General features: G+C 35.2%; 1 protein-coding gene across 6 annotated transcripts in view; it reads left to right on the top strand.

The window, feature by feature from the left end:
• Lrrc7 (leucine rich repeat containing 7) overlaps nt 1-22,786 on the top strand; it is a 552,277-nt gene that overhangs the window by 390,263 nt on the left and 139,228 nt on the right. For all 6 annotated transcript variants that reach the window (XM_058581585.1, XM_046451172.2, XM_058581588.1 and 3 more), the window contains 2 exons: nt 13,928-14,002; nt 19,674-19,818. In XM_058581585.1, coding sequence (XP_058437568.1) covers nt 13,928-14,002; nt 19,674-19,818 — 220 coding nt within the window. The remainder of the gene's footprint in view (nt 1-13,927; nt 14,003-19,673; nt 19,819-22,786) is intronic.

Genomic DNA, 22,786 nt, shown 5'->3' on the forward strand with positions numbered 1-22,786 from the left:
TGATTTGTTTTTCTCTCCGTGAAATCTCTAAATTGGAAAAGATATTTATCTGCTCAAGAAGAAACAAAACAGTTTCAGATGTTTGCAGAGGTTAACTCATGGGAATGTGTAACAAAATGTGGTGCAATAAAAGTTTATATATTTTTAACATTGCAAATGTTAAGAGAGAGGAAATAGGTAACCCATAGAAACTATATCATTTACCTTAATTATAGTTTACATAAATGAACAAGCAGTATATCATTTAAGACTCTAGAATAAAAAGTTCCATTGGCAACTACAAATTTTCTATCTTGAAGATACTTTCAATCATAACATTTTTTAATCAATTGGGTTTTAGTGTGCATTTTGCATTTACACATTTAAAATTGGGGTTTTTTTCAACCTTATTGCTCTTGACTCTTTATTGTCTGACTTCGATAACTAAGTACTAAATATTTAGCTGTATTTTAGGAATCCCAGCTACAATATGGAGGTCATAAAGATTTAACAAGAGCAGTTGTCAGTGCCGCATCAGAGCCAGTTGAAAAGTGAATGGGAGATGAGCAAACAGAGGCAAATTATTTCTGCAGTGTTTCTGTGAAGAAGAACATTTAATACATGGGGAAATAGTTGTAAGGGGCTGTAGTGTAGAGTCAACGAAAATATTATTTCCTTTTACGATGGGACAAGCTGAGGCAATTTGTATGCTGCTGGAGATGAACAGTGGTGACAGAGATTGAAAGTGTGTGAAAAGGAAGTAACTCCAAGCCTTGAGACCCTCTAAACAGAGATCTAGAGCTCAAATGGACAGGAAAGGAACATAAAATTGAGGAGGGCCAGAGATTGTGAAAGATAAGCACAATAGTGTTTGGAAAACTCATAAATATCTCATACTAACTGGCACTGGGGAACATGCCTATAACACAGCAGTAGTCCCATGGCAGAGGCAGGAGGATTGCAAGTTCAAAGCCAGCCTCAGCAAAATAGAAAAGCCCCGAGCAATTTAGAGAAACCCTATCTCAAATTTTTTAAAAAATTAAAAATGGACTGGGAATTTGGATCAGAGATCAAGTGCCCCTGGGTTCAATCCCTGATACAACTATGTGTGTGTGTGTGTGTGTGTGTGTGTGATGTTATATATAAGTTGGGGACATATCACAATGCCCCCAACTTAACTTGAACTAAGCCACATTTCCAATGTGCCACATTATACCTGAGGAAGTATGATTAAGGGAAAGTCTATGGAGCAAAGGACAACAATCTTTAAAATAAATTCCTTTACAATTTTTTCTAACCATGTATGTGGGGAGTCTGGAGCTCAAGCTTCATTACCTTTGGAGTAAATCCACTTTTGACTGTCTATTTCAGCAAATGACAGGGTAGGTTATGGGCCAGAGTAAAAGGAGGATACTCTTGACAAGGCTGAAGAACTATGAAGTAATCTCTAGAGAGTAAAAAGGCAATTTCTTGAGGAAAAAAATAAAGTTGCATGCAGTATTCAGTTCTCACTTAAGGCATTTGTCATGAATTTGAAGTGAGACCAGTCAGCCAACTTGCAATTTTCTTCAACAAATCTTGGGGCACTTGCAGAAAAGACAGCAAGTTGCCTTCAACCAATGTTAAGTTCAGCTAACTGACAGTGATAAAAGAAAGAGTCTGTTAAATTGTGTGTGTGTGTGTGCGTGTCCGTGTGCGTGTGCGTGTGCAAGAAACTGTTCATAATGCTAGACTCTTTATAATGAATCTCAGTTTAGGAAGCAAGCAAAGATAGGTGAATAGAGACATGCTAGGTTCAGCATATCAGTGATGTGTCATCTCTTATAATTCTTGTAAGAGTCCTAGGATACTGGAATAAGTCAATCAAAAGTATAGGAGGTGGTGATCAGTCAGGGGCATATTTTTTTATTTTTTAATTTGTTCTAATTAGTTATACATGACAGTAAAATGAATTTCGACACATTGTACACAAATGGAGCACAACTTCTCCCTCCTTTGGCTGAATATGGTACAGAGTCACACAGGTAGTGAAATCATATACATATATAGGGTAATAAAGTCATCTCATTCCACCATCCTTCTCAACCCTCCACCCCCTCCACTCCCTTCACTCCCCTCTGCACAATCCAAAGTTCCTTTATTCTCTCCCCGACATTATGGATTAGTATCTGCTTATCAGAGAAAACATTTGGCCTTTGGTTTTTTGGGTTTGGCTTATTTTGCTTAGCATGATATTCTCCAGTTCCATCCATTTACCTGCAAATTCCATATTTTTATTCTTCTTTAAGGCTGAATAATATTCTACTGTGAATTGAGCTGCTATAAACATTGATATCATACAGGGGCATATTTGAAAATGAGGTTTCAAAAGTGATATTGATCATTTTGACTACAAAGTTCAAGTGATATCTTTGGAGTAAGTTGCTGAAAATATTGATTAGAAACATAGATTGTTTATTTTGTTCAATCTAGATGGAAGTTCTGGAACATTAGCAAGCATGAGTTACTGTGGAAGGAATTGGAGACACAGAGTTCCAGAAGTTTAGTCTAATGGGCAGTTTGCTACAGTAGGGACACCAACACAGAAAGAAGGTACCTAACTGGATCAGGGCTTAGATAAATGGGCTTAGAGAATAACATCTGGGAAAACTGGATTTTAAGATGTAGCACGTGAAGCCTTGAAGAACTACAAAGGGTTGAGTTTTCCTTGGGCTAATGAGTATAGTGAAGAAAGAGGCTAAAAAGTAAGCAAGAGTCACAGGAGAGTCATTTTATATAAGTAAAGGGAATTTGGATTTTGCATTCTCTGGGTAATTGAAAGACAACTTTTCAAGCAAGAGTGATGTTACTGGTCCTCTGGCTGCAGTGTAGATAGAGGATGGAGAAAGGAAATGGCTGCAATTCCCTCCCCCGCCCTCTATTTTTTTTTTTTTTTTTTTTTTTTTGAGAAAGAAAATAAGACCAGGGCTGGGGTTGTGGCTCAGTGGTAGAACACACACCTACCATGTGTGAGGCACTGGGTTCGATCCTCAGCACCACATAAATAAATAAATAAACAAAATAAAGGTATCATGTCCATCTACAACTAAAAAAAAAAAATTTTAAAGAAGAAAATAAGACCAGTTAGAATTACAAGATGGGAATGCATTTGTTACACAGTTATCATTCTTAAAATTTAGATTCAGACAAGTTCACCCAAAGTTTGAAATCTAAGTCAAGGGCAGTACATTCATTCAAGTGGCAATCACGAAACCAGAATTACTGCCTTTGTCCCATTATCAACATTTTATAGGACCCAGCCCAACAAACATGGATGACCAGACGTCACTCCCAGAGGATTTATCTATTTTGTTTACAACTGTTCCTCCAGTCTAGTGCCTGATAGGCACTCAATATAAACACTACTTGAACAAATGCTGAAGGAATTTAATTCAATCTTCAGAATCTGATCACTTGCTATGAAGGCCTGTCATTCTATGGCCCCTTGCCTAAGAAAAATCATACTATGTGTGGATCACTTACCATTTTTCTCCCAGAATATCCCTATTCTTTGTGCTTTACTCATCATGTCTGACAAAACTTTAATATCAGGCTCTTGCTTTTCTCATGTATTTAGCTGTATGACTATGGGCACATTTTTTTGAGCCTAAATCTCCTCTGTGACATGGGGATAAAGCAAACACTCATGGAGCACTGAGCAGTGTTATGGTTTAGATATGATTTGAATGTGTCCCCCAAAGGTTCATAGGTTGGAAGCTTGGTCCCCAGTGTGGCAGTGTTGAGAGATGGTGGAACCTGTGAGAGGTGGGGCCTCGTGGGAGATAATGATGTCATTAGAGATATCACCTTTGGAAGAGAATGAGGGAATTCTCAGGACCAAAGTAGTTTCTGCAAGAATGCATTGTTATAAGGGAAGAGACCCTGGTTCCTTCCTTCAATCCCCTTTTTTTCTGCAGCTGGTTTCCTTTCTGCTTCTCTGCCATACTGTGACACAGCCAGAGAGACCCTGCCAGGATGCCAGCAACATGCTGCTTAAACCCTCCAGCCACCAGAATCATGGGCCAAATAAACCTATTTACTTTACAAAGTACCTAGCCTCAGGTATTTTTTTTAAAACAGAAATGGACTAGTACAAGCAATAATACTTGGAACCAGGCACTGTTATAAGAACTTTAAATATTTTAACAGAGTTAATTCTCATCATCCCACCACGTGGGTAATACTCCTGTCATCCACCTATGACAGAGGATGAACCTGAGCCAAGATTTTACCACAAGTAAGTAACAAAGCCTGGATCTGAACCCAGTCTCTGAAACCATGTTCTTAAACATTAGGCCTACTGCCAGTCCAATGATGGCACCTCCCGCATTGGCTAGTTATAAAGAGTCAGTGACAATAATCTACATAAAACTAGATAGAAAAGTGCCTTACTTGTGGTAAGTGCTTGATAGAAGTTAGCTCTTGTCATTGCTATTATTTTATCATAGGAAATTAGATTATTTCATTTGGAACATATCTAATGGAGAAAAAGTCCTTGTTCATAGGGGTGCTTATTTGTATCTACCTTCCTGTGACTTCCATGATTATTTCCAGTTCTGAACTTGGGATGAAGACAGGAAAAAACCAATGCCTCTTTCTTACAACCGTAAGATGTCCAGAGACAAGTGTCTTTGGCATCTACTCTTCCATCCTCCAATCTAGACATTCTGGGTCACTTCAGCATTTCTCCAGTGACATGATGTCCAGGTCATCTGAGTAGATCTGCTTTGTTGAGGACACCTGTACACTTGGAAACAAGACACTATATACCATACATGGGCTGATGGCCACCTACCAGAACAGGACACTGAGATTAAAAAAAAAAAAAAAAAAAGTTTGGGATAGCTATCTCTCACTCTGAACGCTATTCCCAGAGACCATTATAGTGTCTACCTTGTATAGAGGAAGTGGTATTCCCGGAGCAAATGAATTCACTTAGGAACAAATGAATTAATTAATAGTGAGCTTACTCTTTACTTAAATTCCCAATTTTGTTCATGTGTACTTTATTTATGTATTTATTTATTTATTCCTTAATTTATTTATTTGGGGGTACTATGGATTGAACCCAGGGCCACTATACCACTGAACTATATCCCCAGCCCTTTCTATTTTTTATTTTGCAATTAGTTCTTACAAAGTTGCTGAGGCTGGCCTTGAACTTGCCATCCTCTTATCTTAGCCTCTCAAGTCACTGGGATAACAGGGATATGTCACCATGCCTGACTTACATACTTCTCTTTCTGATTTTGTTCTTCTGTGGTTCATTTGGGGATATATGGCAGGTCTAACATTAGCCTTTATTAAACTTCATTTTTTAAGAGCTAACCAGTCTTTTTGGATAATTTTGTGTATTAATTTTGTCATTGTATATATTGTCTCTCCTTTTCCGCATCATATCATCAAATCATGGATTTTTTTTTCCTTCTATTTCATCAATATACTCATCTGAGTATTTAAGTGGAATATATTATGCCCAAATTTATATTAAAATATTCATAAGAGCTTATGACTGAAAGTGTTTTAATTATAAGTCAATTGCATTTTCTCAGCAGTGAATTTCATTATTAATTGTCACTATGAATATCTATTTATCTGTTCAACAATGACTAAAATATAAAGCATCTTTTTCCAAAATATTGCCTAAAAGGGACAAATTTTTTTAAAAAAATTAAATTTTTATGAACATTTAGTAAGATCAACTTCTGAATAAAACTGAGAAACATAAAACTAATGTGAGCTGGAAATAGGCCCAGACCCTGAGGAACTAACCTTTTCATCTCCAAAGATATTAACTAAAGAAGTTAAACAATCTCAAGGTTTGTAATACATTACAATTGAGAGAATGATAAGTAGGCTTTTCATCAAGAGCTGAAATTTTTAGTCATCCTGTTTTGTGTATTAGAAAGAGAATCAACCATGGACTCTGAAATTCATGAATAAAAGATTTCCCAGTTGTGAGAGCTAAAGGGCTAGTAATAAACCCAGGGTATTATTAAATAAGAGACTTAAATAAGAAGGGAAGAAAGTTTCTTAAGTTTCACTGAGGTCATGCTTCCTCAGTAACTTGCAAACCCTAAATTTTATTCAACAAAATTGGAAAAAAGTAAAAAGAAATTTAAAATAATTCCTTTTGGGTATCAATGATATCAATACTTAGAAAAAATGAAATAACTGGACTATCTTAATGAAATATCATAATTAAGTCACTTCACTAAAAATATATTTGTTAAATTTGCTCTGGCTATTTCACATATGTTGATTTGAGAAAATGCTTTCAAATTCATTTATCTGAATTTCAAATCAGGTTTCTTTCTTCCAAAATTCTGTTTCCTTTGCATAGTCTCTGAAATAACAAGTTTTTGTTATTACAGTATCTACCACATAATCTCGTATAATTTTAAGATACCAAGAGTTCCCTTCTTATTTCACTGATTTTACTTTGAAAAACTTACATTAATAGCAGATGTTATGTTTTTCTTAGTTTCAATTTATTTTAACCTCATTAGGAGAAATGATATTATAGGATATAAACACTTGTGATCAAGCTATATTATCCAAATTAGTGGAATAAAAGTAATACATATAGTCAAATTAGCAGAAAATCCTAAAATTGCATATCTGTAGCCATGCTTATTGTAATTTGGTACAATCATGAAAAATATTTTATATTTGTGTTAATATTAATGAAACCATTTTATTAATTCATTTTGACTGATCATAGTAAAATCACTTTTCTCTTATACTATAGTTTAGATTGTGGCCAACTTTTTAATTATTATTCTTCAGTGAACATTTTTTCTATATTAAGATTTTTTCAATATTTCAGAACTTTCTGGTAGCAAAAAGTTGGTAGTTGCTTAGAAGCAGATATGAAAGTTTTCCAGGCATGAGATTCACATTTGAAAACATTCTCCAAGAAAACTACAGCAATTTATAACTCCCAAAACAGTTTATGATAATCTTTATCTGATCTCACCTTATCCAGCATTGAATATACCAAGTCACTCTTGGGTTAAATCACTCATTTTTAATGGAAATGATTGACTTTGTGATGAGATTAAGTAGCAAGAAAAAGGGTAATTTATGTGTTATGTTGGCCCTAAGCCATTTAGTTTAGTTCCAAGATCCACTTTAAAATTGTCTATTGATCATGAAATGCTATTATATCCTACTCATGTTGTAGTATTTGTTTTCTTTTTAGCAAGACTGTCTATTGATCTGCTAACTATGTTTTGTCTCTTATTATTAGGAAGTTTCTGTAATTTCCTCTGTAGTACATTTTATTATAATATCTGGTAATACAAATATCTTTTATTTAGAAATCCAGCCTATGCCTTACTCTCTTTATTGGGCATTTGTGATCACTGGCTCCCTTCATTAATTTGGAGTTTCAGTTTTAAGCTCCAGTGTGATGTCATCTGTAGAACCAGAAGACCTGAGTAACAATCCCAGCTGCGGTTATGCAACCATCATCAAGTCGTTCTCATTTTCCTCAGGAAATGATTATCAGATTCTTCATGTAAAAAGTAGAGCTATTGCTCCCTTATGGAATGAGATATTTTGAAATAAAGGAGAAATGTAGGTTAACGTCAATTATTCCTTTCCAGCTAGTCATAGATACTTTGGTTCTCCAGTAGAAGCCAGTGTTAAAATTTTCAGAAGTATGATTGGGCAGCTGTGTCTACCACTTTGCCCCACGCATGCGAAAGAGTAAGTTATGCAGTGTATAAAGGGTTGTTCAAATCCTTGGAGGCACCTCTCCTGCCCTCATACCAAGACTTCATACTTGGGACCTAGCCCACACTCCTCAGGGTTACAACTTGGATGTTGCAGTTTCCTGGAATTACCATAGAAATCCTAAACCCCTAAATTCTGACCATTTATTCTAATTTCTTTTCAATTTTCTTTTTCATTCCTCTCTGACCTAAAGGAAACCTGAAGTCTTTTGTTTATTTTCTCTAAACTCTAAGTCTCCTTATGCCCCATGAAGAAAGTCCTAATAACTATCATTGATAGAATTCTTTTGATTGCCCATGTTTCCCCTCAAACCATTCCAATATATACCTTTTTCCCCCACTATTCTATTACACAAACCTTTTCTCCCCTCTTGATCAACAGGTTACCTTGATCCCTACTGCAGCACTAAAATTTAAGAACGTCAGATATGCTTTCCCTCAACTTCTAACCCTCCCTCCGCCACACATGCCAACCTACAGCCATGTCACTTCTGTGTTCTGTGCTATTGCTTCTATTTAAAGTCGTCCCCTTCTTGAACTATCAAACCTTTTCCCCTCTTGGAATTTACTTCATTACTTTCATTCTCTTTTATCTGTCATTCATAGGTGCCCTCTCTCCCTATCTATCTCTATCTCTATCTCTCTCCTTTCTTTCTACCAGCCTTCTTTACCCTTGATCTCTCAGTTTCTTTGTAGCCCCTCAACTTTTCTTTTCTTTTCTCATCCAAACTTTAAAAAGGAGAAAAATTTAAAAGTCAATAAATGGGCTGGCATCTAACTAAAAAGCTTCTTCACAGCAAAGGAAATACTCAAGAGCGTGAAGAGAGATCCTACAGAATGGGTGAAAATTTTTGCCACCTGCACCTCAGATATGGCATTATTTTTCAGGATATACAAAGAAGTCAAATAACTTAACACCCATAAAACAAATAACCTAATCAATTAATGGGCAAAGGAAGTAAACAGACACTTTTCAAAAAAAGAAATACAAATGATCAACAAATGTATGGAAAAAAAAGTTTGACATATTTTGCAATTAGAGAAATGCAAATTAAAACTACACTAAGACTCCATTTCACTCCAGTCAGAATGGCAATTAACAAGAATACAAGTAACATAAATATTGATAAGGATGTGAAGAAAAGGAAATATTCATACATTGCTATTGGGACTATAAATTGGTGCAACTGTGGAAAACAATATTGAGATTTCTCAAAAATTCAGGAATGGAATCACCATTTGACCCAGTTACCCACTTTTTGGTATATATCCAAAGAAATCAGCACACTACAGTGATGCAGCCACATCAGTGTTTATACAGCACAATTCACAATAGCTAAACTATGGAGCCAACATAGGTGCCCTTAGATAAAGAAATAGATAAAGAAAGTGTGGTATATACATAGACAATGGAGCATTACTCTGGCATAAAGAATGATTTTATGAGATTTGTTGCTAAATGGATAGATCTGGAAACTATCATGCTAAATGAAATAAGCCAATCCCCAAAAACCAAAGGTTAAATATTCTCTCTAGTAAGTGGATGCACACAACAAACAGAGGGGAGGATAACAATAGATATTCATTGGATTAAACAGAGGGGAAGGAAGGGGGAATAGGAAAAGGAAAGATAGTAGAATGAACCAGACATAACTTTCTTATGCTCATATATGAATACACCACAGTGAATCTCACCATTGTGCACATCCAAAAAACTGGGGTCCTAATTAGAATAAGATGTACCCCCATACTTATATAATTATATCAAAATGGATCCTACTGCCATGTAAAACTAAAAAGAACTACAATTTTTTTTAAAAAAATCACACAGCTAGTAGTAAAAAAATAGAATATTCTACCTGTATTGTTCCTGTTTATTTTCATCTTATTTATCTTAAACACTCCTTAATATAGTTAGCACTTGAAATGACTATTACCAAGACTACCAATGGCCGCCTGCTGTTTCCAAAACTGAGTGAATATCTTCAATCTTTTATTTGACCTTACACCTATCCCACGTATGATACTTTTGTTCAATTTCTTATTCCTCATGTAGCTCTAGTCAGTGGACTCAAGTAACCCCATACTCTCCTGAACTCCATTTCTTCTTGGCTTCTCCAATAGGTCATTCCTTTTTTTAGCGTTCAGGGCTTAGTGTTACCCAAAGCACCTTCCTCTGTTAAGTGTACTTCTGCCTCCCTTCACATTCCCCATCTGCATGGCTTTAGACTTCCACAATATACCTAGTCTTATCTCCAACCAACCCAATTCCCTAAGCTTCAGATTTAATAACCAGCTGAGTCCTGGACATCTCCACCTATGTATCATGATCAAGGGCTGGGATTGTGGCTCAGTGATAGAACACTTGCCTAGCACATGTGAGGCTCTGGGTTCAATCCTCAGCACCACATAAAAATAAATAAATAAAATAAAGGTATTGTGTCCAACTACGACTAAAAAATAAATATTAAAAAAAGTTAATCTGATCAAAACTGAGTTCAGTCTCTGTCATGTATCTGCTTTTGCCTGGATGTTCTGAAGAGACATGCATGACTCCCTCACCTCACCCTGTATCCAGTCACCAAGTTCTACCATTTTTATATTCTAAATGATTCCTTAATCCAACTTCTCTCTATTCCTTATTATCTCTTTCATTACCAATCCTAATCTGTTTTCATGTCTTAATTTTTTTTCTTTTTTGTATCAATTTAGAGTTTTATTTATATTAGATATCTATAAATAAAAATACCACTCTATCAAAATCACTTCCTATTAAAATTTTTCTAGTGATTCTCCTTCCCCCATGCAATAAACTCCTATCTTCTTTAAAAAAAATGATATCTTTGTAAATCCTTGTTTCCCTTTGCTGCCTCACTTCATGCTACTCACTCTGACTCAAAGTTACGTAAATCAAACTGCCTATCCTTCTATTCACACATCATGTTATTTCTCACCACTGTGCTTCTGACTAAAATGTACTTCCTTTCCTCCCTTCTTTACTGGCCAACTCCTCATCTCAGCTCTGTGAATTCTCCCTCAGAGAATTCCTGAAGCCGATAGATTCCCTTCCTTTATGTTCCCATAATATGATATATTTACTCTTTGAGTGTTTGCTTCATAACTAGAGTGTGGGTTTCTTAAAGTCAGAGGCTACTCTATACATAAGATTCTAGTGTAATGCCTAGCACTTAGAAGATGTTTAATAAGTACCTAGTTAAGGGATGGATCAATTATAAAAATGCTACACATATCATTCCCTTTTTTGTATAGTATCATTGTGTGGCAGAGATAGTAGTGTTCTCCAAACATTCCATAAACTCTTCCTATACTCTTTAACCTTCCTTGCCCTTAGACTGGGACCATGTAAGTATTTCTAGACAATGGGCTATAAGCATACATGATCTATGGCAAACCCAGTCCAATATCTTTAAAAGCAGTGATGAGTTTTCTTCACTCTCTCTCTCCCTACTTTGGCTCTTTTGGAAGTCTTGAGATGGTGGTTGGTGGTATCACAAGTATGTGAGGAATAAACCCATGCTGGACATGTAGTAGAAGTGGAAAGTAAGCCTGTTGTATTAAGTCACTGAGATTTCAGGATGTATTTATTCAGGATTTATTCAGCATTATCTTGTCTACCCCAAATAATGCTTATTATTACAAATTTTTGCATTAACCTCTGTCCTATTGTTGAACCTTACCCAGTAAGAACTTTCTCTTCATCTTAAATCTGCATAATGCCTAGACTTAGGAAAAACTGAGACACATAACTCATGTTTTCTAAGTGGCCTATCTGTTGGTAGCCAGCCCTCTGCCTCAAAGCCTTTGCATGTCAAGAGCCCCTAAAGTGACTTAGGTGTTCCATCCTTGCCCAGCCTAACATATAGGTGGGGTAGTTCATTGGCTGCTCCTGGTAAGTGAAAGTAGGAATATCTTCTTACACAAAAAATGTTCACTATACTTACTGATGTAAATCTGATTCTACAGTAGAATACCATGTCTCTAAATTTATATTTTTATCCTTATTATAAAGGAAACTTTTCCCAGGAATCTACCATATTCCATTGTAATCCCAAACTAAAGGGATCACAGACTACCTCCAAAATGGATCTGAAGCCCTCCTAGTAGTCAAGGGTGTGTGTGTAACCTTCACTGAACTACAATTTCCAATTGATAAAATTCTATGCTTTTCCATGAATATTCCATAAAATGCACTGATTTCCTACTTAGGTTCCAAATTGTATTGAACCATATTTATATTATATCCTTTCAATAAGCAATAATTATTTCAGATAAAAGAAACAGAAAACCTAGTTTCAAGTTTGACTTATTTCAAAGATAATATGGTGTCATCAAGGATCCATCTTTTAGCTCTAATGTCTTTGAAAAGACTCCATCCTTAGATAGGTTCTCCCATTACCTCGTAGCTACCACTGCACCTTTCCAGTTAAAATCCAGCAGCGAAGAGAGTCTTTCCTTGAGAAGTCCCAAAGGTTCACTGCTTTCTGTAATTTTGAATGGGTCAAATTCCATCTCTGAATCAGTCCTTATGGTCAGGGAAATATAGTGCACTACTTAGTTCAGTCCTTCGTCATCCCATAGAGTAGTAAAAAATAATCTACTTCAAAGGAGCTGCATAGCCCAAGAGTGGAAAAGGTGATGATTTCTGAGAAAAAGTTAAGTAAAGGCCACCCCAGAGGGGAAGTGATGCTGGCAATAATAGCAGCCGCTATCCTTCTGTATAGTTTGCTGCCCAGGAGGCAGAATTTAGAGAGAGCTTCTCATTAGGGAATGTGTGTCTATGCACTGTGTGTTACAGCTTGATTGTATTCTCATTCCTTATCTGCACTTCTCTAAGCTGTTCTTTCACCTGCTACCTTGAATTTTAGTTATCTAGAATCATTTGTCTAAATATGCTCCATTTAGACAAAGAGATCTAGATGGAGTCAGAATGGCAGTTATCAAGAATACAGACAACAATATTGTGTTGGTGAGAATGTGGGGGGGAAGGCACACTCATACATTGCTGATGGGTCTGAAAATTGGTGCAGCCAATCTGGAAAGCAGTATAGAGATTCCTAAGAAAATGTGGAATGGAACCACCATTTGACCCAGCTATCCCACTCCTTGGTCTATACCCGAAGGACTTGATATCAGCATACCACAGCCATGCAGACACATCAATGTTTATAGGAGCTCAATTCACAATAGCTAAACTGTGGAAGCAACCTAGATGTGCTTCAATAGATGAATGGATAAAGAAACTGTGGTGTATATACACAATGGAATATTACTCAGCATTAAAAGAGAATAAAATTATGGTATCTACAGGTAAATGGATGGAGTTGGAGAATGTCATGCTAAGTGAAGTAAGCCAATCCCCAAAAACCAAAGACTGAATGTTCTCTCTGATAAGTGGCTGCTGATCCATAATGGGGGGGACATGGGAAAAATGGAGGAACTTTGATGGGGCAAAGTGGAGGGGGATGGGGAGGGGCATGGGGGCAGAAAGATGGTGGAATGAGATGGACATCATTACCCTAGGTACTTGTATGACAGCACATATGGTGCAACGCTACATCATGTACAACCATAGAAATGCAAAGTTGTGCTGCAATTATGTGCAATGAATCAAAATGCATTCTGCTGTCATATATACCTAATTAAAATAAAATTTAAAAAGAAACTTATCGATAGGAAAGGCAGCAGAACACAACAGACACTAGTATGGCAATATGTAAATCAATGGATGTGTAACTGATGTGATTCTGCAATCTGTATATGGGGTAAAAATGGGAGTTCATAACCCACTTGAATCGAAGTGTGAAATATGATATATCAAGAACTATGTAATGTTTTGAACAACCAACAATAAAAAATTTTAAAAAAAAAGAAACTTATCAAGTGATTAGAGTATAATTAATGACAAAGCAATAATGGGAAGATATTAAGGAAATAGACTAATGTGTCGGAATAATAGATCTTAATTTTCATTAGTGTTATTCTTACCTCAAGAACTGTCAGTTATGTTAGAGATCTATTAAACTTAGAGATTATGAGAGGATTAACACAGATTCCTAACTAAAAACTCAAGATCCAAGGAACAGTATTTAATATATATGATAAGAAAAGACTCATTTTGTTTTCTTCCTTTCTCTCTGCCTCTCTCCCAGCCTGAAGTTCTGGATCAAATACAAAATTTAAGGGAGTTGTGGATGGATAATAATGCATTACAAGTACTACCTGGGGTATGTAAGTTTTATTATGCCATGTTGTTTAACATTTATGTTACACATTGGTTGCATTTGATAGTAACCAATCCTAAATGTTAAGTCTCAGTGTTTGCATTTCAAAATAAAATAACACTTGCTAGAAGTATTCAGTCACCAAGTGTTTTCACTGATTTGTCCTCCAGTGTTTCAAATGTCTCTGTGAGTGTTACAGGTATGCAAAATGTATGAAAAATTTTTTCTTGTTCTCATAGGAGGATATTTTTCATCTCTTTTCATAGTCACTGTTTTTTAAAAGCTGAGCATTCATCGTTATTTTTGAAAAGAGAAATACTATATATAATACCACATTTTATTTTACAAAATTAGCCTATTCTTACAGGTAATTAGAGAATGGTTTCTGTTCGTATTGTTAGAGCTTTTCACAAGATGAAAATCTCTTTCTTAATTCAGGCAACGTCCAAGAGATCCCACTTAAACTTTTGAAAATGGCAACAATCATATGGCATTAAAAACAAAAGTTGAACAGTCATTTTTTTCCCTTGACTAAAGGGCAGTCCCATGGGACTTCCTAAGTATTAGGCTTACCTCTCAACTCGTGGAGTGTGACTCTTCTTGCTTTCTCAATTTAGTGAAAGAGTAGCTTCCCAAAGAACACTTCCCCTCACCACCCACGGCACGTGCGCTTGAATAAGTATATGCACACATGCACACACGAGCAGAGCAAGCACAAGTCCCCTGTGGTTGACCAACCTTGAACGCCTAGCATTGGACTGAGAACCAGAGCAGCTGGGTGTGTAATAATTCTTCAGTCAACACAAAATAGATGTGTGTTCCAAAAGCCAATTTTGCTCCTTTATTTGTGTGTAGATTGACAAAAATTTTTAAATTAATTTTACATGCAACAAGAACAAGAAGCTTATTCTCTGTTAAAATAAGCATGAGACCACAGAAAGAGAAACATTTGGAAAGAGGAGAGAAAATGTTTTCTTCCCTTAGCAAAAGGACATACTTCTATCAACATGGCCACAAAACAGAAAATCCACAGTTTTTTCTTTCCATAGTTTTAGTTACCCACAGTCAACTGCAGTTCAAAAAAATAAAACCAGAAATAAGCAATACATAAGTTTTAACTAACTTTTATTATAATATATTGTTTTAATTGTTCTATTTTATCATTAGTTGTCATCAATTACTTTACTGTTTATTATTTATTATTTATTCATCATCATTATCATTATTGTTTATCTGTTTATTCATTTGTTATATACTTGTTATTTATTTATTCATTGTTTAATCTCTTACTGTTCCCAATTGATAAACTAAATTTTACCATAGTATTTTACATGAATTTTACCATGTATTCATGGACAAAACAGTATATATAGGTTTCAATCACAGAATATCTTGGAATTTATCCCCCACAAATAAGAGGGTACTGCTATGTATGTGCAAATTCTGGAGAAATATGGGTAAGACGAACTAATTTCTTGTGCAGAGATTGAGGAAACAATGCATGTCTAGTTAGAAGTTCACACCCACTTCTCCAACATGTTTATTTAAAAACACATAGTATGTGCCATGAGCTAGGCACTTTCACAATATTTTACAAATATGGACTCATTGAATCCTCCTAACAACCTGGTAATGTAGATTGTTACCATCGTCATTTTATAAATAAGGAAACTGAAATACAGGAAGGGCAATAATAACTAGCCCAAGATCATGCGGCCAGTAAATGATGGACCTGTGACTCAACCCAGTTCAAGAGGTTTCTGCTCTATATGGAATCAATAGAAGTTACAAATGAGAATTAAACTCATCATACTTATCATGATGAATATGTTTCCAAAACCCAGCTGTGCAAATCAACTCGCACCCCAAATTCCCTAATGTATTATTTAAATGGAAAGGCAGTGATGAGATCTATAAAACATAGAATACTACCTAACATGTCTTTTTTCAATTTTTCATATGGTCTGCTAGCTTTAAGTAGATTCCTTATTTTATTTATTATGCTTGAATTTGACCTTTTGCTTTACCCTCTATGGGAATATCCCATACCTCCCTACCATAAATAGCCAGCGCTTTCCAAATGTTGGTACTAGAAAAAGACTGTTTCTCAATTACCTGGCAGCACTTGACTTTGAAAGGCAGGACGCAGCCTGCAACTTATATGTATATCACAGAATGATTAATTCTAAATATTTAGTATCATGGATGGGAAAAAGTAAATTCACTTTTTGCTTAATTCATAATGCCTTAAGTTAATACATATTTGGAAGTGTGGACTTATTTATTTATCATCATTGTTATTTATCTTACTGTTTATAATTGATTGATTGATTGATTGATTGTTTAATTATTCACTTTTAATCTATTACTGTTTATAATTGATAAACTAAATTTTACCATAGCTATGTATTTATGGACAAAACAGTATATGTAGGTTTCGATCATAATTCTGGTCTCAGGCATCCACAGTTTGGATTTTCTACTCAGTTTTTCATAAATCAAAGAGGCAACTAGATAATAGTCAATTTTTTTTCTTCTATGTGGCTCTATCTTAAGACCATCATTTTAAGGTTAATGAACTGAAATATGACTAAACAATGTATTGAATCTATATTTATTTTCAAACTCCAGTATCTTCTTCAACCTGTGATTTCCACTCTTTTCCTTTGCTGTCCAGTGCTTGCCTACAAACCCTTCTACACCCAAAGACGTACGATCAACACCCTCAAGGACTCTGAGACATTATTCTCAAAGCCCTTTTCACCAGGCTTTAAATGCCTTTGTAAGGTCTTTGAAAGTGCAGGTTGAGAAAGACTCAGAAGTAAACACCAAAGCATTCCTTTTCTTCCAAAAAGAATGTTCAGAAACTACACTGAAAAAAAAATATTGACTTGTGCTTGAGATAATGAGATGGCAATGAAAGAAACTTCAAGGATGAAAGAAATGTTCTTATGATAAAGGAACAAAAAAGGAAAAACACACGTACACATACAACATCCTTTTAATGCTCAATAAAAGGGAAGAGTGGGTTAAGGGAACATAATGATTTCTTGGGGTGCAAAATCATTTGTGACAGTTTTTTTCCAAGTGACATATTTCTAAGTCTGGAAAAAACTCAGCCCTGTTGTCTGACTCTCCAAGTACTCTCTTTCTATGGCCACTTAGGGAGATGAGGGAGGGGACTGGAGATATGTACTGCGTTAATTAGGGACATGGTAGTCAAGAACTGCTGGTGTAATCAAGTGGTCTTTGTAGTCTGTAAGCTGATAAAGTGACAAAAGTAGGCTGATTGTGATTCAGTAGGTATGGAGCGGGCACAAGATTCTACTTTTTTGACAAGATCCCAAGTGCGGTCAGTGCTGCTGGTCTGCAATACACAATCTGATTCACAAGAATATGAATTAGTAAGACAACAAAAAATGCATATAATATCTATATCTATATCTATATCTATATCTATATATATATGTAAAATACTTAGTACAGTGTCAAACGTGTGCTTTTGTGTACATATAGTCTGTCAAATAAGTAGAGACGACATAGTAAAGTATATGTGGGTAGATCACATAGATGAACTATTATGCTTCTGAAATGTATAGGACACTTATTTGCAAAACATACCCTAAAGTAAAGAAAAATAAAGACTTTCATCCTGCTCTCACTCCTATAGTCCATGTGTGAGCTAAGTGATTATGCTTTGTTCATTGTCCATGGTATGGGTGATTTCTTCCATCCCCAGCAATCAGTTAGCAACCCAGTCATTCCACTTCTAAATTTTACTTGAGCCCATCCTTCTTCATCCTCACTCCTATTTCCTTAAGTACTAAACTACTAAACAACTAAGCTGCTTCTATACAATAGTCTTTCCATATCTGCTGGAGATTGGTTCCAGGATAGCCCTTACTCTGGCATACCTAAATCCACAAATATTCAAATCCCTTATATAAAATAGTATAATATTTTCATATTACCTATGCACATCCTTTCATATAGTTTAAACCATCTAAATTATTTTTAATGCCTGATGCAATGCAAATGCTAGGTAAATAGTTGTTATACTGTATTGTTTAAAGAATAATGACAAGGAAAAACCCAGTACATCTGTAGTACAGATGCAATTTTTCTGAATATTTTGACTCATGGCTGCTTGTGGGTGCTGCAGGCCAACAGCATAGTACTTCCAATGGCCCCTGACTACAGTCACAAATGTGCCTTTGTGAAGGTTTCCTGAAGTTATTTTTTTCAAGCATTAATCCAATGATGTAGTTCCTCATCTCACAAGCTTTTGAATAGCTTTCCTGCCTGTAAGACAGAGTTCTCATCCCAACACATGACATGCAATGCCTTTTACCAGCTGGCTCGCTCTATAAGCCCAACTTTATCACAAATTCCAGTCACTTTGAATTTCTCACTCTTTCTCAAGCAGGCAATGCTTTCTCACACTTCTCTGTGCATGTACATGCTGTTCTCTCTCCTAGGATTCTTCTTTCTTGACAAGCAGTGTCTGCCAGGCAATTTGCAACCCTTCCCCTGTTCTTTTGTGGCATTCTCTACATGCTTTTTATTGTATCTATCACAGGGTATTATATTTATTAATTTATTCAAATGTTTCTTTCACTACTATGAACTCCTCAAGGATGGAGAATTTGTCTTCATCCTGACAAGTTTGTCCCCATACTTAACTGTCAGACTCATGATTTTCTCCAGTGTAAAGCATAGGTACATAGTAGATCCTCAAAAGCAACTGCCAAATCAACAAAATGTTGAATCTGATTAGTATAATAAAGTCAAAAAGCACAATTTTAAATCTTCCTCATGCATTTTTAAATTTTAAGGATCAGTATGTCAACATCATTTCAGTGACAACATTAGTTATATTGTTCAGAAATAAGTTTGAGATTATTGCTGTTTTAACCGTTGCATTGATGTATATTATGTGTTTTAACTGTTTCATTGAGATATAATTCCATATTATACACAATTGAGTTGTTTTTAGCATGCTCACATGATAAGCAAACATCAGCACATTGAATTTTAGAATATTTTCATCACTCCTGAAAGAAACTGATTCCATCAGAAGTCATTCCCATACCACCTCCACCCAATCCCTAGCAACCTTACTCTTCTTTCTGTCCCTTGTTTGTTCTAATTGTTTAATATAAATGGAATCGTTACAATATGTGTTCTCTGTGATAGGCATCTTTTGAGGTTCAACCACTCTGCAGCGTGTATCAATACTTCACTTATTGTTAGTGCCAAAATAATCCATTTTATGGATAAACCACATTTTGTTTACCCATTCATCATTTGATGTACAATTTGATTGTCACTCCTTTAGGCTATTATGTATAATGTATCCATGAGCATTTGTGTAAGGTTTTGTATGTACATACATGTTTTTATTCTCGGGTATATATGTAGAGATTGTGAGTTACATGAAAATTCAATGTTTAACATTTTGAGAAACTGTCAAACTGTTTTTCCAAGTGGATACAACATTTTCCATTCCTATTAAAAATGTATGGGGGTTGATTACAATTTCTGTATCTTTGCCAACACCTATTATTATTGTGGTTGATTTTAAAATTAGTTTTGCCAGAGTATGGTTTTGACAATTTTAAAATGTTTTGTGAAAGTTTCTCAACTAACCCTGAGTTTATGCAATGTCATCAAGTCTATAGGGAAGTTAAAGATGTTGGTATACCTGGATATGTCAAAAAACAGAATAGAAACCGTTGACATGGATATTTCTGGATGTGAAGCCCTTGAGGACCTCTTATTATCATCGAATATGTTGCAACAGTTACCTGACTCAATAGGTGAGAATATAATATTTTCTCATGAATATTGATGTCAAATGTACACTTTTCTTTTTTGACAGTACAGTTTGTTTATTGATGTAGGCAATATACTGTTAGCCTGATATTAATAAATAAACAAATTCACCATACAGGAGTATAAAATAGCATTTTACAAATATCTTAGAATGTGAATTTTAGTTGTCCAATTCTAGGAGTCTTTCCTATTTAAAAATGAACCTACAGAATTGGCATGCTTCAAAACTTGGAAAATCTCCTAAGCTGTAAAATGTTATTATAAGAAGTAAATATTTTAAATTTATAGTAATTTGATAATTATGGGTAATTATCCTTATATCACCATAGTTTTACAGTAGCTTCTATACACAAGATGTGGCTATGTTATACTTTTAATGCCTTTGGAATATTGTTGTAATATAGGAATAGCAAAAATATATAGATATAAAATGTTCTCTTGGTTCTATTGTTCTAAAAAGGGTACGGTGTCTTTAATATGTTGTTAAAGTTATTAGGGGCAGACGATTTGTCCATAAGAATATAGAAACACTCAATCCTTTTTTGTTTATAAATTTTTGTGTGGGTAGAGTTATGAAAGACTAATTTGGATAATGAGTAAACCTTTTGTATAGATATCTGGCAATTGTTATTTATGAGAATGAGGGAGGTAACCATCAAATTACTTAATTCTGGATCTAACTTCTTTGGAATAGATGTGTCCTATGTGCTGGAATTTAATAATGCTTCTAAAAGTAGTCCCAGCTTAAGTAGGGACTTGAAGGCATTTCCCCACATTTTTCTTCAGCATCTTATTACTAATTTCATTCGCACCTTTCTTTCAGGCTGATGGAAACATTTGTTACAGCACAATTCTCGTCTAGCTTTTCCTTTTATTCTTTCTATATTTGCTGACTTTTTGATTTACATATCACATATTTTAAAACAGTGTTTCTCCAACTTGTTTGATCATTAAAAAGTTAACTGAGGGGTTCATTAAACCCTTTCCCATTTCCAGTATCTCCAGCTTTGAAATTCTGGTTCAGAAAGTCTGTCATGGGCCCTGTGATCTATATTTTTATTAAAGATCCTAGATGAAACTTGTGATCAGATATGTCTAGGAAATACTGGTTTTGTTGTTACAGTTAGGAGGTATAATGGTTGAGAAGAGCAACCTTTGGTCAAGATGACAGAATGACATGGAGTATCACTTTAAACCCCTGCTAGATCACCATTCTGTCCCACTTCAAATGCATAGGAACTTATTTTTGCTCCTTACTGCCTCTTAAGTGCTAAGAATTGTGCTGCTATATGGTATGTCCTTCTTTACTTTTCTTAGTAAAGAAAAGAACTGATCCATGCTAAAGAAGAACAAATGCCTGCCCAAGCCTGAGATTAAAAAAAAAAAAAAAAAAAATAATGCAGGGCTGGGGATGTGGCTCAAGTGGTAGCGCGCTCGCCTGGCATGCATGCGGCCCCGGTTCGATCCCCAGCACCACGTACAAACAAAGATGTTGTTTCCACCGATAACTAAAAAATAAATATTAAAAAAAAATTCTCTCTCTCTCTCTCTCTCTCTCTCTCTCTCTCTCTCTCTCTCTCTCTCTCTCTCTCTCCTCTCTTAAAAAAAATGCAGTGATGACCCAAGGAAATAGATGGGTTAATCTCAATGTATCTACTTAAATAGAAATGGAATCTATAACTTCTTAACCAGCAGAGGAGGGACAAAGGGAGAAAAGAAACATTCACACAGAAAAAGAAAGAAGAATAACTTTTTTAAAAATCATGGAAAACATAAAATTGAAATCAGATTTTTTTATCTTAAACCCCAACAAATATAATGAATTAAGCTTGTTTTACAAATCAATATTTCATACAATATGTATTTCAGTTCAACTATATTCTGATTATGAGAACCATCTAAAACAAAACACACAAAATTTGATTTTAAGACAGTGGTAAAAAATGAAACATTATTAACATGATATAATTATTTGCTCCCTTTAAGAAAGCAGACTAGGAATCTGGCTTTCTGAGCTGAGAAAAGCAGCTTGTATGAGTAATGAAGAATATTTGGCTAGACACTGGGCTGGAATAAAGCAGATGAAGGCAGGCACGTGGTATGACAGTCGACGCCTTCAGTTCATATCTGAATGGGTCTTGTGATTCCATTACAGAAACTTGCCCCTCAAACTGTCTTTGGACCCTATTGAAACTGCAGGGGAAGTTGTACTTGAACATCTGCAGCATTGCCACAGTACCTGATTGTAGATGTAGAAAGGCTGATTTTCCTCAGAGAATTCCCTTCTTAGCCAAGAGAAATATCTGGACGGGACACTGAACGTTCTGTTCTGTGGCTCTAGAATAATTCACAAATGCAAATTGCATCTTGTCTTGCTTATTTGGGTAGAAATCATCTATTGAACTACCAACATTTAAAAGAATAAAAGATAAGAATTTTCATAATATAAAGAAATAACACAGAAAATAAAATCTTTCCTTCTAGCAGGCCTGTGTCCTTCTGCAGCTGTGGGATGTTTGAATAGAATGACAGACAACAAGCCCAGTATGCTTAATCCCCTTTCTTGTGCTGGTTCCAGGGAAAATGAAGAGTACTTTTTTCCCTCTTCTAGGTAGAGAGTTTCAATAATCAACTTCTTTGGATAACAGAGAAACTGAATAAAGAACATAATTTTTCACTTTTCAAAATGATTTATCTTAGTCACTTAGCAATTAAGGCTTTGTAAGTCAGATTACCTGGTTCAAATTCTAGTATTTCTTCCTCACTAGTTGTACGACCTTAGACAAGTTACATAATTTCTCTGTGTGTCAGTTTCATAATCTATTAAGTGAGAGTAGTGGTACAACTTGAATAATGAAATTATTTTGAGGAAAGAATTAATTAATATATGTAAGTTTGCTCAGAACAAACTTACTTTTCATAGTAAGTACTCTATCAATTTCAGCTATTATA

Source organism: Marmota monax, unplaced genomic scaffold (genome assembly GCF_021218885.2).
Source record: "Marmota monax isolate L192 unplaced genomic scaffold, Marmota_monax_Labrador192_F-V1.1 WCK01_AAM20220418_F8-fsc00023, whole genome shotgun sequence".
Taxonomy (NCBI): Eukaryota; Metazoa; Chordata; class Mammalia; order Rodentia; family Sciuridae; genus Marmota; species Marmota monax.